The 14,713-nt window shown below is 50.9% G+C and overlaps 2 protein-coding genes across 2 annotated transcripts; both read right to left on the minus strand.

Annotated features, from left to right (window-relative positions):
- LOC100897396 (kinesin-like protein KIF18B) lies at positions 1–7,595 on the minus strand (the record flags this gene model as incomplete). The annotated part of the gene is made up of 20 exons (XM_029111612.1): positions 1–128; positions 272–497; positions 822–881; positions 1,007–1,075; positions 1,237–1,362; positions 1,448–1,587; positions 1,685–1,772; positions 1,901–1,974; positions 2,099–2,195; positions 2,315–2,399; positions 2,577–2,665; positions 2,838–2,934; positions 3,096–3,193; positions 3,335–3,447; positions 3,568–3,735; positions 3,882–3,969; positions 4,052–4,193; positions 4,291–4,421; positions 4,499–4,600; positions 7,578–7,595. Coding segments are annotated over 20 exons (2,139 nt in total), but the record flags the coding sequence as incomplete, so codon positions are not given.
- Positions 6,879–9,918, minus strand: LOC100906121 (F-actin-capping protein subunit beta isoforms 1 and 2). The gene is made up of 5 exons (XM_018639734.1): positions 9,778–9,918; positions 8,616–8,827; positions 8,262–8,457; positions 7,984–8,166; positions 6,879–7,895 (listed from the first exon to the last, which is right to left on the minus strand). The coding sequence occupies exons 1-5, from the start codon at positions 9,781–9,783 to the stop codon at positions 7,650–7,652; spliced, it is 843 nt and encodes a 280-aa protein (XP_018495250.1). The 5' UTR covers positions 9,784–9,918; the 3' UTR covers positions 6,879–7,649.
- Positions 9,919–14,713: the final 4,795 nt, after the last annotated feature.

Raw genomic sequence — 14,713 nt, forward strand, 5'->3', positions numbered from 1 at the left:
TCATTTCCAAGTCGGTCGCTTGAAACTGGCCAGTTTCCCACCAATCGTGGCGGCTTTTTCGGTCAGGGCACGCGAGCTCTGCGAGCGCATCAGATTTCGCCGAACTTTGGAGTCCCGGTGCGAGTGAACTGAAAATTTTGGAGATGAGCGAAGATGAGAATAAGGAGCGATCAAGCCGGTCATGATAGAAGAGAGAGATTTGGAGAAAGCTTCTCGTGACTGTTCCCGCCATTCTAAACTATTCGAAAGGGAAACAGAGCATTTCACTCACTCGTGTCGGCGCTCGAAGGGATCGTGCTCACGGAGACTTGCTTGGTGATGGTGTTCTTCAGGATCGATCGCGGCATGGGGAGAGGAGGCGTCACAAACTTGCTGAATGTCTGATTGAGTCCTCCGTTCTCGATCGGCGTCATCGGCGTCGAGATGGTCGGCTCTGGACACTTGACGTCCGGCTCTTCAGTGTTGTCCAGACTAAGAAAACGCGTCAGGGACAAGATCTGAGAAACAAAGTTTCGGAGTCAAAAATACATACTCCTCACTATTGAAACACTCCTCGTCCATCGAGTAAGCATGATGCTCCTCTCGTCGAGAATCAGTCTGCGGAACCCGAACGAGTGTCTCGAACCCAGCTGTATTCGGCATCCCTCGTATTATCATCCATATCAGGCACCGGGAGAGAGGGTTTCAGGGAACGCTAGGGAACGTGCCGGGCTCTACCGAGGCGCGTCAGCAAGCCCGCCGTCACGTCGGCGTCGTTGGCTCCAAAGGGGCTCGGATGGGTCAGTCGGCTTCGGCTGAATTCAGATCATGATCGTACTCACGTGATTCGCTCCACCCTTCAGCGTCTTCTGCAGGATACGGGCTGACAATGCCTGGCTCTCCTAGATTCAAACGTGAAGGACCATTTATTATCGAGTGGTGTCAAAATTAATGGCAATTCTTCCTTTGACGAGACGAAACGGGTTATTTCGGGAAGACATTCCCCGAAGCTTGAGGGAGGACGAACCTGGATTTCTCTTTGTGTGGTGTCGTGTAAGTGCTGACTCGAGAGGGCAGCCAACGCGTCCGGCGGGAACTGATCGGAAATGGGCGGGAAATTGTCTTAGACCATGATTGTAGAGGAATCGCAGAAATCATCATCATCGATCAGGTCGCGAATATCGACGAATCACCAAAGACGAGGACATTCGAATACGGAACGCCACCGATTCTGCATCCAGGCCGAGGACTACGTACCTTCGTTCTCGCGTCGTTGATCAACCTCTCGATGTGGTGTTTCCTCGCGGTTTCGTTCTTCACGTTGGAGAGCAGCTGTTCGAGATCATCGTCCGTCGGTGCTCCAATTATTCGTGCGAATTGCGCCTACGATTGAATCGGTTGCTTACTCGAAAATCTCTCCGCTATCACAAGGTCTTCTGAGCAATTAGTCCTTAACGCGAGAACTCACTTCTTTCAACGCAACGAGGGCCACAATTTCGCGGTTCCGTGTGCGGCTGTATTGACGGAAAATTTCTTCCGTCTGCCGGTCGACACCGTTCTGGATTGGCGTCACTTGTACGAGGGTTGGGGATGATCTCCCGTGCGCAGCTGCAATTTAGCATGTCGAATGAAGAGCTCTCCGGTTCTCTCGAAGCCCTAACCTTAGCCCGCTTGAGAAAAGGTTCCGCAATCCTGATTACCGTACCTTGAGACAGACCCTCTTTTGCGTTTTCAAGCTCTTTTCGCAAGGTGTCCACTTCCGCTTGAAGTTTTGTCGACTTTTCCTTCTCGGCCTATAGTATTTCGAACCATAAATTAGTTGGAGCAGTATAATTCACACACCGTAAGTCGCTTCACCTCCGAGGATCTAGAGCGGATTCGTGGCTTTTACTGCTGACATAAATCATCTCATTGGACCCACCTTCAGACATGTTTCTGCGTGTTCTAATTGGCGACTCATATTATTCACTAGAGTCATGTAGTTGGTGACACCACCTAATCACAGGAAAGAATGTGATTTATAGAGGTCAATCAAGACTGCTGGATCTAGAACCTAGAGCCTGCGGCAGTCGGTCTCCCTAGGAGCTTTATAAAAGGGAATGTCTGAACTGATACTCACCGAGAGCTACCCGGCTCTGGTTTTTCGCTGTGCGAGTCTGGATGCGTCGAGCACGTTGCGAATACAGCAATGTCTTATGTGTAGTCTCATATGAACTCTAGAAAAAGTGAATGCCATCGAATAATTAGCTGTCTTTAATGACCATGATATATGATGCTCCTTAGGAATCTACTCAGCCCTTCCCTGAGGACGATTCCCTCCGGAATAGTGTCTCACCTGCGCTGGACTGATGTTCGCGATCATGAGGGTAGCAGCCGTCCCTCCCAACGAATCCTTGAGGATTCTCGTCAATTTCGAATCTCTGGAAGACAGTGCTCCGTATGCTTCCATGAGCGAATTGGATACGAACTCCTTTCATTTTCAATCAACTGCTAGACAGAGATAAGAATGTCCCTGATAGCATTCGGGACATACGCAGGGTCGGAATCGGCGCCGCTCAGATGGAAGGCTCAGGCCGGAATTCTGGAAATCTGCTCACCTGTAAGGCACATGAGCTTTCTTGTTCTCGGCTAAGGCGTTGATGCAGTTCCCGAGTGCGAGCAAACTTTTATTTATGTTCGTTCCTTCCTGCAATGTAAAACCGAATTCTCGAGACCGATGGGGATACAACCCCCCGCTTTCCGCTACCGATCGAACATGCTAGTGGCAAGTCGTCAGCGATGTTTTTCATAGATCGAATATGGATCATTTCCCTATTTTCTTCAATTCCATTTCAATCGAAATTCTCGTTGGCGCTCACCTTCAGTCTATTTTTATCTTTATTCACTCCTGCGGCACGTTCGCTCCCGGCGAGATCAATCAATGACATCTTACTCTCCTGGAGTGTTCGCGTCGACCTGCAGAAACAACGAGTTATATTGACGAACAGTTTGAGCAGCAGCAGCAGTTTGACGGCCAGCGGAAAGTTTGAGCAGGTTCCACCGGAGCAGGTCGCAATTTTTACGATTGGAGCCAAAGGGGGGTCGCAATTTCCACGATTGTAGCCAAAGTAATGTACCTGTTCGTCATCTTGAGATTTATTTGGAAAATTGCGTGCGAACGAGACGATTTGGAGTTCGCCTGGGTTTCTGACTGACTCCGTCTCCTGCTTCCCTCCTGGAACACAAATTAATCGGCTGTTTCTCGGGTTGGGAAATTGCATCTCAAAAGGAAGTTCCGCTGTATCTAGGGTGAGAGGGGGACGGAGCAATCGACCGATAGAGTTTCTGAACGATTTATTTTATTTGACCTCCATACCTCAATCAAATCAAAGATTTGCTCCATAGTCGTCACCGCGTGGTATGACAATCCACTTATTAGCACGTTTTTCCCGATTTCTCGTATCTCGAGAGCTTTCCCTTCGCTTTTGCCTGCGTAGAAACGGGAGGTTTTCGGAATGTATCCAGCAGTTTCGGCTAAGGAAAACCACGCTATTCGGCCAAGGTTCATGCATATTGGAGCCGAGGGATCCATTTATCAAATCGACTCACCAGGTCTGAGAAGGTCCAAGATGTTTTCATTGTATATTTCAAAATAGGAAGCCTGAATATCGATCACATGGTCGCTTTCAAGTTTTTCCAATTGCGCGAAGAGTTTCTCCATGGTCAGAGAGATTATTCCTCGGTCGGAATCATGGCCCATCATCGTGTGGGTTTTGCCTAGGAAGGGAATAGACGTCGGGAAACTCAGAAGGCTTCGATGCCTGAATACAGCTGTAGCTCAGCCGCTACCGTAAGGTGGGGCTAAAGATGATGCTGCTCAGAATTTTCGGCGGAAGACAATATAGAAAGGGACCTCGTCTTACCCGAACCAGTGGCTCCGTAGGCAAATACGGAGCAATTGTAACCCTCGAGGAACGAGTTCAAGAGCGGGACCACGGTGTCATCATAAACCTGGAACAGAGCAACGTACTCCGGTCAAGCGGAAAATCCAATGAGAGAATCCTTCAAGCGTCTCGCAGTGCGCGGAGCCTACCTTGCGGTTGTCACAGGTTTCATCGAAAACCCTATCGTAAGCGAACTCCATGTTCTTCTCAGCGCTCGAGACGATTTTCGAACCCTGGACCCTTGGTTGACGTTCACTGTCCTCGAACTCTCTCTTCGGATCGAAGATGAGACTGAAACGAGCAACTCTTAGAAGTTCATGTTTCAAAGAGACGTGGAAGTCGGAGGGGAGGCCCTGAATCAGATTTCGGGTGGATGTGATGGACCTACCATTTCTCATCCAGCGCGCAAACCACTCTTTTCTGATCTGATTCCTGGGCGGACATGGGACGAACGCGAACGGCGACCGCCATTCGACCCTTGGCGAGCTCGATGCATGTTGCTGACGGAGTTTCGCGTTCCTTTCAGGAAACAAGAGGAAGATGATTCTTTCGTTTTAACGCAACCAGGTACAAACGCCCGAACGACCCCTACTTACCTCAACGTAAGTCCGTAGAGCTGTTGTCTGTGATGTCAGCGATCTCCTCGTCGAACGTCGGAGAGACGTTCGCTTGAGAGAACGTCTCTGAGGTCCCATCCGCTCCAAGGAGATTGGAACCAATTATCAACGAAGGAATCAGGAATCTGGGCGCGCGAAGGACTGCTTTCCGAGGAATTCCCCCTGGCCTTCTGCAAGGAAGCGGAAGCGAGTCGTAACGTTGCTCATGTCGATTGAGTTCCTTAACCAGAGGTACTGCTCCACCATAAATCTCATGAGTCTCACTTTAGCCGTCCAGCCGACGAGCTGAATTAAATCCGTCAATATGGAAGAGAAGTGATTCCGGCTGTTAGACCACCAACGGTTATGGTGAGCCCTTCGACAAGAAAGCCGCGCTAACAGTCGGAATTAGGGGATGCCGTAACTAGCTCGTTGCCCTCCGGGAATACAGGTTTCTCATGGTATTCAATGATTATCTCGCGAGTTGTCGAGAACTATATCTATCGGGAATATCTCGGACGCGGAGGGAAATGGACAGGATCCCGGACGGTTGCTAACTTCTCCACCACTGTCGGTTGAAAGCCGACCGTCGTATCCACAGACTCGTTTACACGGAATCACGTCAGTCATCTTAGAGTAACCGTGGTCATAATCAACTGTCATCAGGAAACGGCATTGATATCGTGTACGCGTAAACTCACCTCGGAATGCTATTGGGGTTGTCGAGCTCGGTTTCACGTCTTCGCTCAGATGTTGACCAATGGATCGAAACAGAAAACCTTCCTCTCACAGAAAACGAAGTAAACAAGATCCATGCAAACCCCCTATTTTGCCCGAGGATGAGAGAGTAGAACCCCTCGAAAGCGCACTTTCACAAGGATGAGGTGAACTCCCGTAAACAAGCTGAGAGTTGTTTCAGAAGTAGCCCGCCAACGATTTTCAAGATGGCGCGATGGGAAGGAGCAGCAGGAGGCATCCAGACGAGGAAAGGTGCGGAATGAATCTTCCGGAATATGACTTTATGCCGACAGGGAGAGTCATCACAAAGAAGACGTTTCGGCGGACCCATGATTTCCCATATTAGAGACAGCTTTCAAGCGGGCCGCAAAACCCTGCGAGAATGGGGATGATGATGACGATGATCCTTGGGCTTGATCCGAATCATTCTCGGGCGGTGCGTGCCACACCACCTGCAGTCGGATTCTTCCACCCTTATGGATTGATCGTTTCTTTCGGAGGGTCGCCCGACGGCTCTGACTGCGAATTGTTGATAGAAACTGAGCCTTCATCGGTGTGATCTTCCGTCTCTGATGACCCGCTCGATGGGCATGCTGAAAAATGAACGTAGGTACTTGGGGCTTTCCGTACAGTCTCAATGCGTCAGAAGTCCCGTACGAAGCCTTCATCTTGATCCGTCCCCGATTCACGCCTAGCGTACCCACGTTCTCGAATCATCCAGAATATGATGGTGGAAGCGGGTCCTCCGTGCCGGATTGCGCTTCCGTCGCATCATGCCAATGGCTTTCTTAGGCCTGAGCTCATTGTGGGCCACAGTTCCCGACATTCTCATGGAGCGCAAGTCGTGTATCGAGCGATTCATCACATTTCGTTCTGCGGCATTCAACTCCGCGAATACTCTCAGAAGAACATCCGCTGACCTGAACTCACAATCACAGGAAGCACCACACCTGCCATCTCCTAGGTATGGCATCTGATCTTTTCTGCAGTTCTGATGATGAATGCCTCTCCCGTGTAATCTCCAGGATATTTTGGGGGAGGCTTTCCAAGCGTTCAAAATCTGGGAAGTCTTTGACCGCCGAACGTGACTAGCTGCTGGACCATCGAGCCACAGTCCAACGTTCTCTGCAATCGCCTCACAGCGAAACGAATGATCGTAGCTCTTTTCACTCACGACGGAGGAACGAAACCTCCCTTCTGGAGGATCGCCGGACCGCCAAAAATCGAAAAGCCAAGGCGTTTGTCACTTCTCGTGCAGGCGTGCACGAAATTTTCGGGGGGTGCGACTTTTGAGTGTCAATAATCCCTCACAGCTTGCAGATTTTGGGGGGCCTCTGCGAGGAGCGCTATCGCTGTCCCATATTCCTCGAAATCGGAGGAGAAGTTTGGAAGAGTTAGTCAAAGGCTATCGGGTCTGAACAATTTCATCCTTGGTCTCCGCGAATGATAGGCAGGGGCATGCGCGCCATTCAGCTCGCGAGGTTTGGACACTACGGCTCTTTGATTTCCCCGGTCCGGAGCCGCATGCTCGAGGAATCCAGTCTGACGGGTCTGATCGAGTGCCCCACTGGATCATCGTGCTGCTCGTGGACCGAACCGATCAAAACTCGTGGGACCCCTCATCAAGAGAGAATCGGCTACATCTCAAAGGTCAAAACTCTCATTTATTCTCTCCACAACAACCTGATGCTACCCCACCTCATCGAGTCTCATGTAAGCTCGATTACTCCTCTTAAAATCAGTCCTAAAAACCACTCGGTCCCTGACTCCATATGGATCGTTTCACTCCTTCGCGTCCTCTATAAGTTCGCTCTCAAGGGCTCTTCTTCTCAAAACAATGATCAAGTGAATACTAGACCGTGTTCTGTGTGCGCCTGTCATGTACCTAAAAGACTCCAAACTCACAGAGGCATTTCAAGAAGCCAGACCTTCTTCCGGTTCTGATGCGGTTCTTTCTGCGCAGCCCTGCATTGTTGTACATATAGTCTTTCCGTTCATCCTCACTGGAACGTCCCATCTAGTCTCCCGAAGGCGTTAGGTTTGGTTCATTTTGGGTGCCTCGACATTTCGAAGGATTCTCACGAAAAATACATACCGCCACGGATCAACCATGGCCGACAACATGTGTTCTCTTCGAGTTTTCACTCTCGTCTCAAGGGCGCATCCGGATCCGCGGCGCATTTTTTTTCGCGAAAGGAAGCGTTTCTCGACTCTCAGGAGAGAGAGGGTGAGGAGTAAATATGAATCCGAATAATTAGACGAGGATCTCGAGGAATGTCAGCTCCGCATAGTTCCCGTTTGTTCATAATAATGAGCTGAGCTCAGGCGAGAGGGAGTTGGCAATCCTGGAAACGTCAGGCTTCCAACCAAGCTCTATATAGACTCTTCCTCCGCTTGAAACTTCTGACTGAATTCAACTATCTGCCGGCGGAGTCAATTTGTGGCGATTAGTCAAGGCCTTCTCCAATGCCTTGAGGTGTTCGGTTTTCTTCTGATCGTCTTCGACGCCGTCCTTGCATCGCAATCCGTTCACCACGTTCAAAGTTTTGCTGAAGTAGATCTCACTGAGACTGACTTTGATCTTGTTCTCAGCCTCTTCAATCATTTTGCCGATGTTCACGATGTGCGGATTGCTGTCCGTTACCTGCATGTCTTGTTCCTAATCGAGAGAGCAAGGAAACGGTGAGATTTTCAGCCACAGATTTTCGAAGATATCGGTGCGCTTCACGAAATTAAGAGCTACTCACGGACTGCCGCATTAGCGATCCACCGAGAGAGACGGTCCCGGAGGCGGGAAACATCGTCTTCAGCCACAGCATCACGGTCGACGTTAATTTGTAATGAGCGTTCTTTCCGGACGATTTCTCCTGGACTTCGATCACATGAATTGAGTCCCAAGAACCTTGAATTTTCCCGGAATTATCTCCTCCCTGCGAGTAAGGGAGAGCGTAAGATGCCGACCTTGCACCGGTGTCGAGAATTTCGAGGATCGAAGGCACCGGGGTATTCCATGGTGACGACTTACCTTCTTGATGAGGACGACTCCAGCGAAACCGTTCCCCGACAATTCCCATAGGTAAACGGATGAGACTCCGCCTTCATAATAGAGTTGCCTGTATTGCTCGAAAACTTGATTAGCTTCCTCCTCGAGCCGGCGAAGTCGGTCTGTCGGAACGGCTCCATCTTCAAGCGGAGGATCGTACCGATTGCTCCACGGAGATCTGAGGATCGTGAGAAAATCCATGAATTCCTTATGATACACATTTGTCGAATACGGCGCGACGTCGAACTTGGTCGCCTTATTCGGGTGGCCAGCTTCGCCGGATCGGTAGAATGCTTTCCTCTGACGGGGAAACCTGCACTACATGAAGAGTCTCACCTGTATGAATCTCCATCTCTGTTGTAGTCGCATATGAGATATTCTTTCCCGACCAGATTATCTCGAGCGACTTTCAAAGGTTGATCTATCGACGAAAGGAGATCTTCGCATAGGTCGGGTACCAAGTCCACCAACTCGCCTAAGCTGGTGTCGATCCTCTCAGGTGGGAGACGTCTCATCAGATCTAGCGCCGCATCCAACTGGGCATCGGTCTGGAGCGGGAATGAAAGTCAAGTTATTCAAAGGCGGGCCAGAATAACCATCGGATTTCATGCGAGGCACGAATCGGCTCTAGGCTCTGCGAGCGAGGTCAGGCTGAAATACGTTTTGAATAATTCTGTGGTCGAGGGATCGGCTCCTCTTCTTTTCGTGTTCGGCTCAGAGGGGAAATCGAGATTCTCAGATTGAATCCCAGAAAAACTGATCGCGTGAGTGGCGCCGCCAGCCGAAACCTAAAAAGGTTTCACATTGAAGATTAGTCACTTCACTGCGGCAATCCCTTATACGTCGATACCAAAGCTCAACTCTCTGTGTCATGCTCCCTGAGCCCGCTTTCTAGGAACGCCTCTGTGTCTCAACTCATTGAATTGATCGAACATCACCGAGCCGATCATTCCTTCAAAGGTTTCTCAACGAAGATCTCGCAGAAGCTACATACATAATTGACCGGGTCTCCGCAGCCGGGCCATCTCCGCAGCCTCGGAGCCTTGATCTCGAGTCATGTGGAAATGGACTGAGGAGCCTCACCGATAATAATTTGCAAGGTCGGATCAGATCCCGAAAATCTCACACTCTGCAGGAGGAGCGAATAGGTTGGGTGATGGTTGACAGGTTCTGTATGAGTTCCTGCTCTAAAATACCCCGCTCCAACGCGAGCGTCGTCCCCCGTCCGGGCACCAAGCTTCCAGTCACCGTTCTAATGTTCCCGAAATAGTCTTCGAAATGGAAGCTAGTCCGACAAGGGAACCAAATCAGGTGATCCCAAAGTTCGTTCGGGACCCCGTATTCGTGTCTTCCTGAAGATGGGAATGAAGTCTTCGGGTTGACCGGCTCTTGAGTCCGCATTGACGTCTGTCAGATGGCAATGATCGCGACTCATCCGGAAGCCGGAGATAGCGAGGAGCATGCGATCAGTCTGTCAAGAATCCAAGAATGAACTCACCGACATGATGAGCTCTCCCGTCGAATTCGGTAGCTGTCTACTTTTGCAGTAGTCTACCGGCTCTCTCTGACATCTATCAGTGGTCACGGAAAAAGCCGAAGAAGTGGTGGTGGCAGCACCCAACTCTCATTCATTGTGTGCATGTCTGGGTGTGCGGCGCCATATTGGTTAGTCTCTTCTCTGCGCTCCACTGGCGCATGTAGTCGACGTTCTTTTGAGTCTTTTCCCGATGATCGATGCGAGACTGAATTCGGGAAAATCATGCGAATCCATATTGAGTGGAGCGATCGGAGACCCTTATTGAATCGAAGAATCATTTGGTATTTTTTCGAAATTGTGCCGGGCTTCTTAGGCGGGCGGATTTCGAGACACCCACGGACCCATCATAGCAACAGCTCCTTCTAGTCGACAGAATTCGATTTCGAGCGCGAAAGAGTGACAGGTAAAGTTTCAACACTCATTGGAGCTAGCTGAATCTGAACTTGTTTGCACGGAGGACCGATATGAGTGCTGCCCACGGCTCTGCTGTGAGAGACTGGGCAGAAATCGGCCGTAGTTAATGCTGTCGTGTGAGGAAGTGTCACGAAAGATTGGTTGGAGAGATGTGCTGAGAGAAACTGCCTTCCGTCCGTGGAGTAACCTCATGAAGGAGGAAGACGCAGTCGGCTCATTGAGGACCCGTGGGATATTTCTCAGATATCATCCCATGGACGATGGCTCTGCCGCCCCTGGTTCCTTGAGTCATTCCCGACTTCACATAGATTATTTTCTCTCGATGAAGCCGCCGCCGTATTCGAACAGTGATCGGATGTTCCACAGAACTCTCCAGATGGAGAATCATTCGGAGCAACGGCTGTCATGATTTGAGATCAGACTATTGACTTGTTCCACTTTAGGTCGTTTTACGGAATACGAAGTCGGGAACCCAGATCCGGACGCGAGCCTGCGCGGAAGCCGCCCGATAGGCGTTTTTCCGAAGACCGTCCCTGAGACAAATGAACATGGCAGCAGACGAATCGACGTTTCGATTGGGCACTAAATGTCTCGGATTGAGATCATGAGAAACTTCGTATATAGGTAGCACCCATGGAGTGATCCATCAATCAAGTCGGCGAGTATCGAATGATGTTCTCGAAGTCTCGCCCCCTCGTATGAAGATAAGGCGTAGCCTTGGGAGGTCTTCCAACGAGAGAGAGGAGTCTTCTGCGAAAAAGATACTCAGTTCGAGAGTACCTTCCGGAAAGGGGCCGCATCCACCTGAAAACCAAAGTCGAGACCATGAGGGAGGATTTCACGAAGTCGTGACCCACGACCTCAACCTCCACCCCGCCCGTATTATGGTTCACGGCACCGCAGAGCCGTAATGGCAGTACGGAAGCCCCGGAGCGACCCGAAAATGACGGGCTAGACGAGGAATATCTACGGCAATCCATTTTCTACACTTCTTCGGCGTCACAGACCATGGGACCTTGTTCGATTTTCTCCTTTCTCCGCGCGTCGTAGCGATTTCATGAGGTCCAGTCCAGCATCCTCCGTCGGAACACGATTTCCATCCTTCTCCCTGGTGACGAACGGCGAATTTCGGCAACCGGACTCTTCCGATACTCGGTGGGGGCTAGCGGACGAATACTGGAGGGAGGGGCAGACGTACCCTATGGCCCCTCGAACTGTTGGGGGGCGCGGATGCCCGAGTGCCGCGGCTTCGAGCCTATCGCGCAACCATTCACGCATGACGCTGGGAGGTCGGGGCGGGTTAGCAGCTTCATGACTACCCCGAAAGGTGCGGTATAGGACAGTGATTCGCAACTGGGGGGAGGTCGATCCCAAAGGGTGTCGCAGAGCCCCCGCAGGGGGGTCGCTGGATTCCAAAATTTTTCTGCAAACCTTAGTTTGGGGTCTCCGGCTATTCCGCGCAAAACTCGACGCTACGAAGGCTCGCCTCGCGCTCTACCGCGCTGAAGCTCCGAATGGGGAATGGGTGAAGGAGAGCGGTGCATGACAGTTCGATGTTGGACGAAAACCCCCAACTATCAAGTCAACCCTCCGATTCTACTACAGAACTCGTATAGAAAATTATGGATCTGGCGACCTGAGCTACTCGAGTTGTCATCCATTCCCCCCGAAGTAATAGCGCAATCACAGTGCAGCTCCTGAAACGCATAAAATTGCTGATTCCCGTCACGGGGATGAGTGCGCCTCTTTGGAGGTCGCGGGGCAATGTGAATCCTCTGAGGGGATCCTGGGACGAAGAAGGTTGCAGATTACTGGTATAGTACCTCCATCAGAGGGAACTCACTGACCTCAGAGGGGTGTGTATTTCAGGAATATTCTCGACTCTAGGAGAATCGAGGACAGCACAACCGTTCCGATTCATACAAGGAGCACATACATTCGGCTTGAAAATGGAACACGGAGAACGGCGTTCCACAAGAAAAAAGTCGTCGCGAGGCTTCAAAACTGAATTTCCGTTGCTTGTCAGCCTAACGGGACGAGGTGAAGAAATTGATGCTCTCGATCAGAATCAGCGGCTCATGCACGACTCCGTCCCAGGCGAAATATCTCGTGGTCCTCTTGTGGTCGAGGCTCTCTGAGAGCTCGAGGGCATCAAGCGGGATCTCAATCTCCTTTGAAAATTCCGAGGGGCGGATGATGAGGAGCCCGAACTCAGTGGAGGTCGCCGTCGGTCCCGTGACCGAACTCGAAGGGTGGTTCCATTCGTTCCTCCACTTCTCCGGAGGAGCCTTGGTTCTGCCACTTCCTCATCTGGATAGGTAGATTTCCCAGACGACGATTTGCGAAAAGAGAGCGCCTGTCACGATTCCCGCTCGTGACCTCCGGATCGCGCTCCAAGAGATCCGGTCGAAAGCCGGCGACATCCGGAAAAGACGAAGTTTTCACTATTAATAGCCGGAAAACCGGAATCGTTCAGACCAAAGATGAAGGTCTCGAATCCATCGATATATCGTCAAATCGAGGAAATGCGCAAGCGATTCATCCCTCGCTGCGAATTTCTCAGAAAACTCTGAAGCCGAAAATATTGGAGGATTGGCCGGAAGTCATCGTGGACTCACTCTTGACTCTTGACCAGCGAGGCCAGGGTAGCTTGCGAGAATCGAGGGTCATGTCGACCAGGGTCTCCCAGGCGAGTCCCCACGGATTCGTTAGAGTCTTCGGGAGAACAGCCAGCCGCCTAATTCCCACCTGGAGTGTAACGATCGAGGATTATCCGATCTGGTAAGGGGGGGCAGCATATAGATATAAATGATGAATGAACGGAGTAACATACCATGCAGCAAGTGGGAGAGACAAGATCTGTGAACGCAATACGTGTCACTCCTGTATTGAAAGGGGTCATTATGTGCACATGAAAGATCAATATAAATCAATCAAAAATCCATCGACATTCCGTCGGGCAGGAGTTTTCGTATCTCCAACTCCCTCCATGTCTGAATGCGTCGGAAAGAGCCAGTGGCGATTCCGGAAGCGGCCAAGGGGAATTGCGGTACTTCTCACGACTCACGACCCACGACCTGCGATGATACTCCACATGACCATTCTCGGTGGTCTCTCCGGAGCGCGATGCCATCGATCCGAAAGGAATTCATGGTGTACGGGGCGGACTAAAGCATAGTCGTTCGGTCGCAACGTCCATTTATAACCCGTGTTTCGCCGGAGCGAAGTCAACTCAAAATTCCTAGAAAAGGAAGTGACGATCTCTGGCTCATTGAATGAAAACTGCACCGCGTGTGACTCTTCACTTCGCCAGAAAGATAGCTCGAAGAGAGAGATTACGACGAGCATCTAAATCGCCCGAAGAATGTGACTCTATCGCTTGCCCGCATCGGTCAGCCGCTTGATTATTCTTCACCGTATTATCTTGTAAAGTCGTATCAGTCACAGTGAGCCGAAACCGTAGATGATCACTGGCTCTTCGAAAAATTCTGAGCTCCCGCTTAGAGCTAAAAGCTCGTCTCCACCAGACACATAGATTTTGGTACCGCGATCACGTCGCTTGAGGGATCTTCCGTGAGTTCTCTCGTTCGCTCTCGCAACAGGTGACCGCGGGACGCTCGCAAGCATCTGAAACTTCGAATCCGGTCGGAAGACCTATGATCGGATGCAGGAGCAGAATGAAGATTGATTGTAGATGAAGGTCTTGTTTTGATTGCATTAAAGAAATCCTATGCTGTCGTTTCGCAGAAACTGAGAGCCTTGTGATAGATGATAGGATACAGCCGATAGGTCGGTAGTTTCCAGGCTCAAGACTTGCCGTAACGACCGATGATTCGGAGAGCTCATTCCAAGCTGATCCGCAGGTTATCACGTAGACGAAGGCGCACAGAGCGTCCTGCAAGTCTCTCCGAAAAGCGCTTGTGTATTGTGTATCGGAGAACGAGCTTTCCTCGCTGTCGGCGATTTCTTGCAGCAAGACTCCGGCTACCCTGGAATGGGAACTCTGACGGGGTGTTGAGCAGCAATCAATGGAACAATGCCCGACGAAAATGAAATAATTGTCCGCGGCGAGAATCTGGCTCAGATGGAGGGAAAACCGAATTGCGAGCTCATCGCCCCTGCGGTAGCGAGAGTCTTACGGAAATCATGGTGTATGGCGAATCATCCGTCTAGGATCAAGGAGATAGGGCAAGCCCAGGGGGAGAGATGACTCCCTCGGGGTTGGTCAAGCAAATCGCGATCGTCGAGCCAGCAGAAGTCTGCCATCGCTCAATATGGTTTTCCTGCAGCGCGTCCAAAGGTCCACGCTCCTCTCCTGGAGTTCTAGGACATCAAACATGGGATGTGTCAGGACTCGGAGGCTGCTATTCTGGCCGCCATGAGTCCACTCTGATCGAGCCCATCCATCGATGGGAGACGTGGTGCACAGAACTACCAATGCTTTAAGGGCTCCCCAGAACTGCCCCCCCGCCCTCCCCCCCCC

This window comes from Galendromus occidentalis, unplaced genomic scaffold (genome assembly GCF_000255335.2).
Source record: "Galendromus occidentalis unplaced genomic scaffold, Mocc_1.1 scf7180000077452, whole genome shotgun sequence".
In the NCBI taxonomy this organism is placed as follows: domain Eukaryota; kingdom Metazoa; phylum Arthropoda; class Arachnida; order Mesostigmata; family Phytoseiidae; genus Galendromus; species Galendromus occidentalis.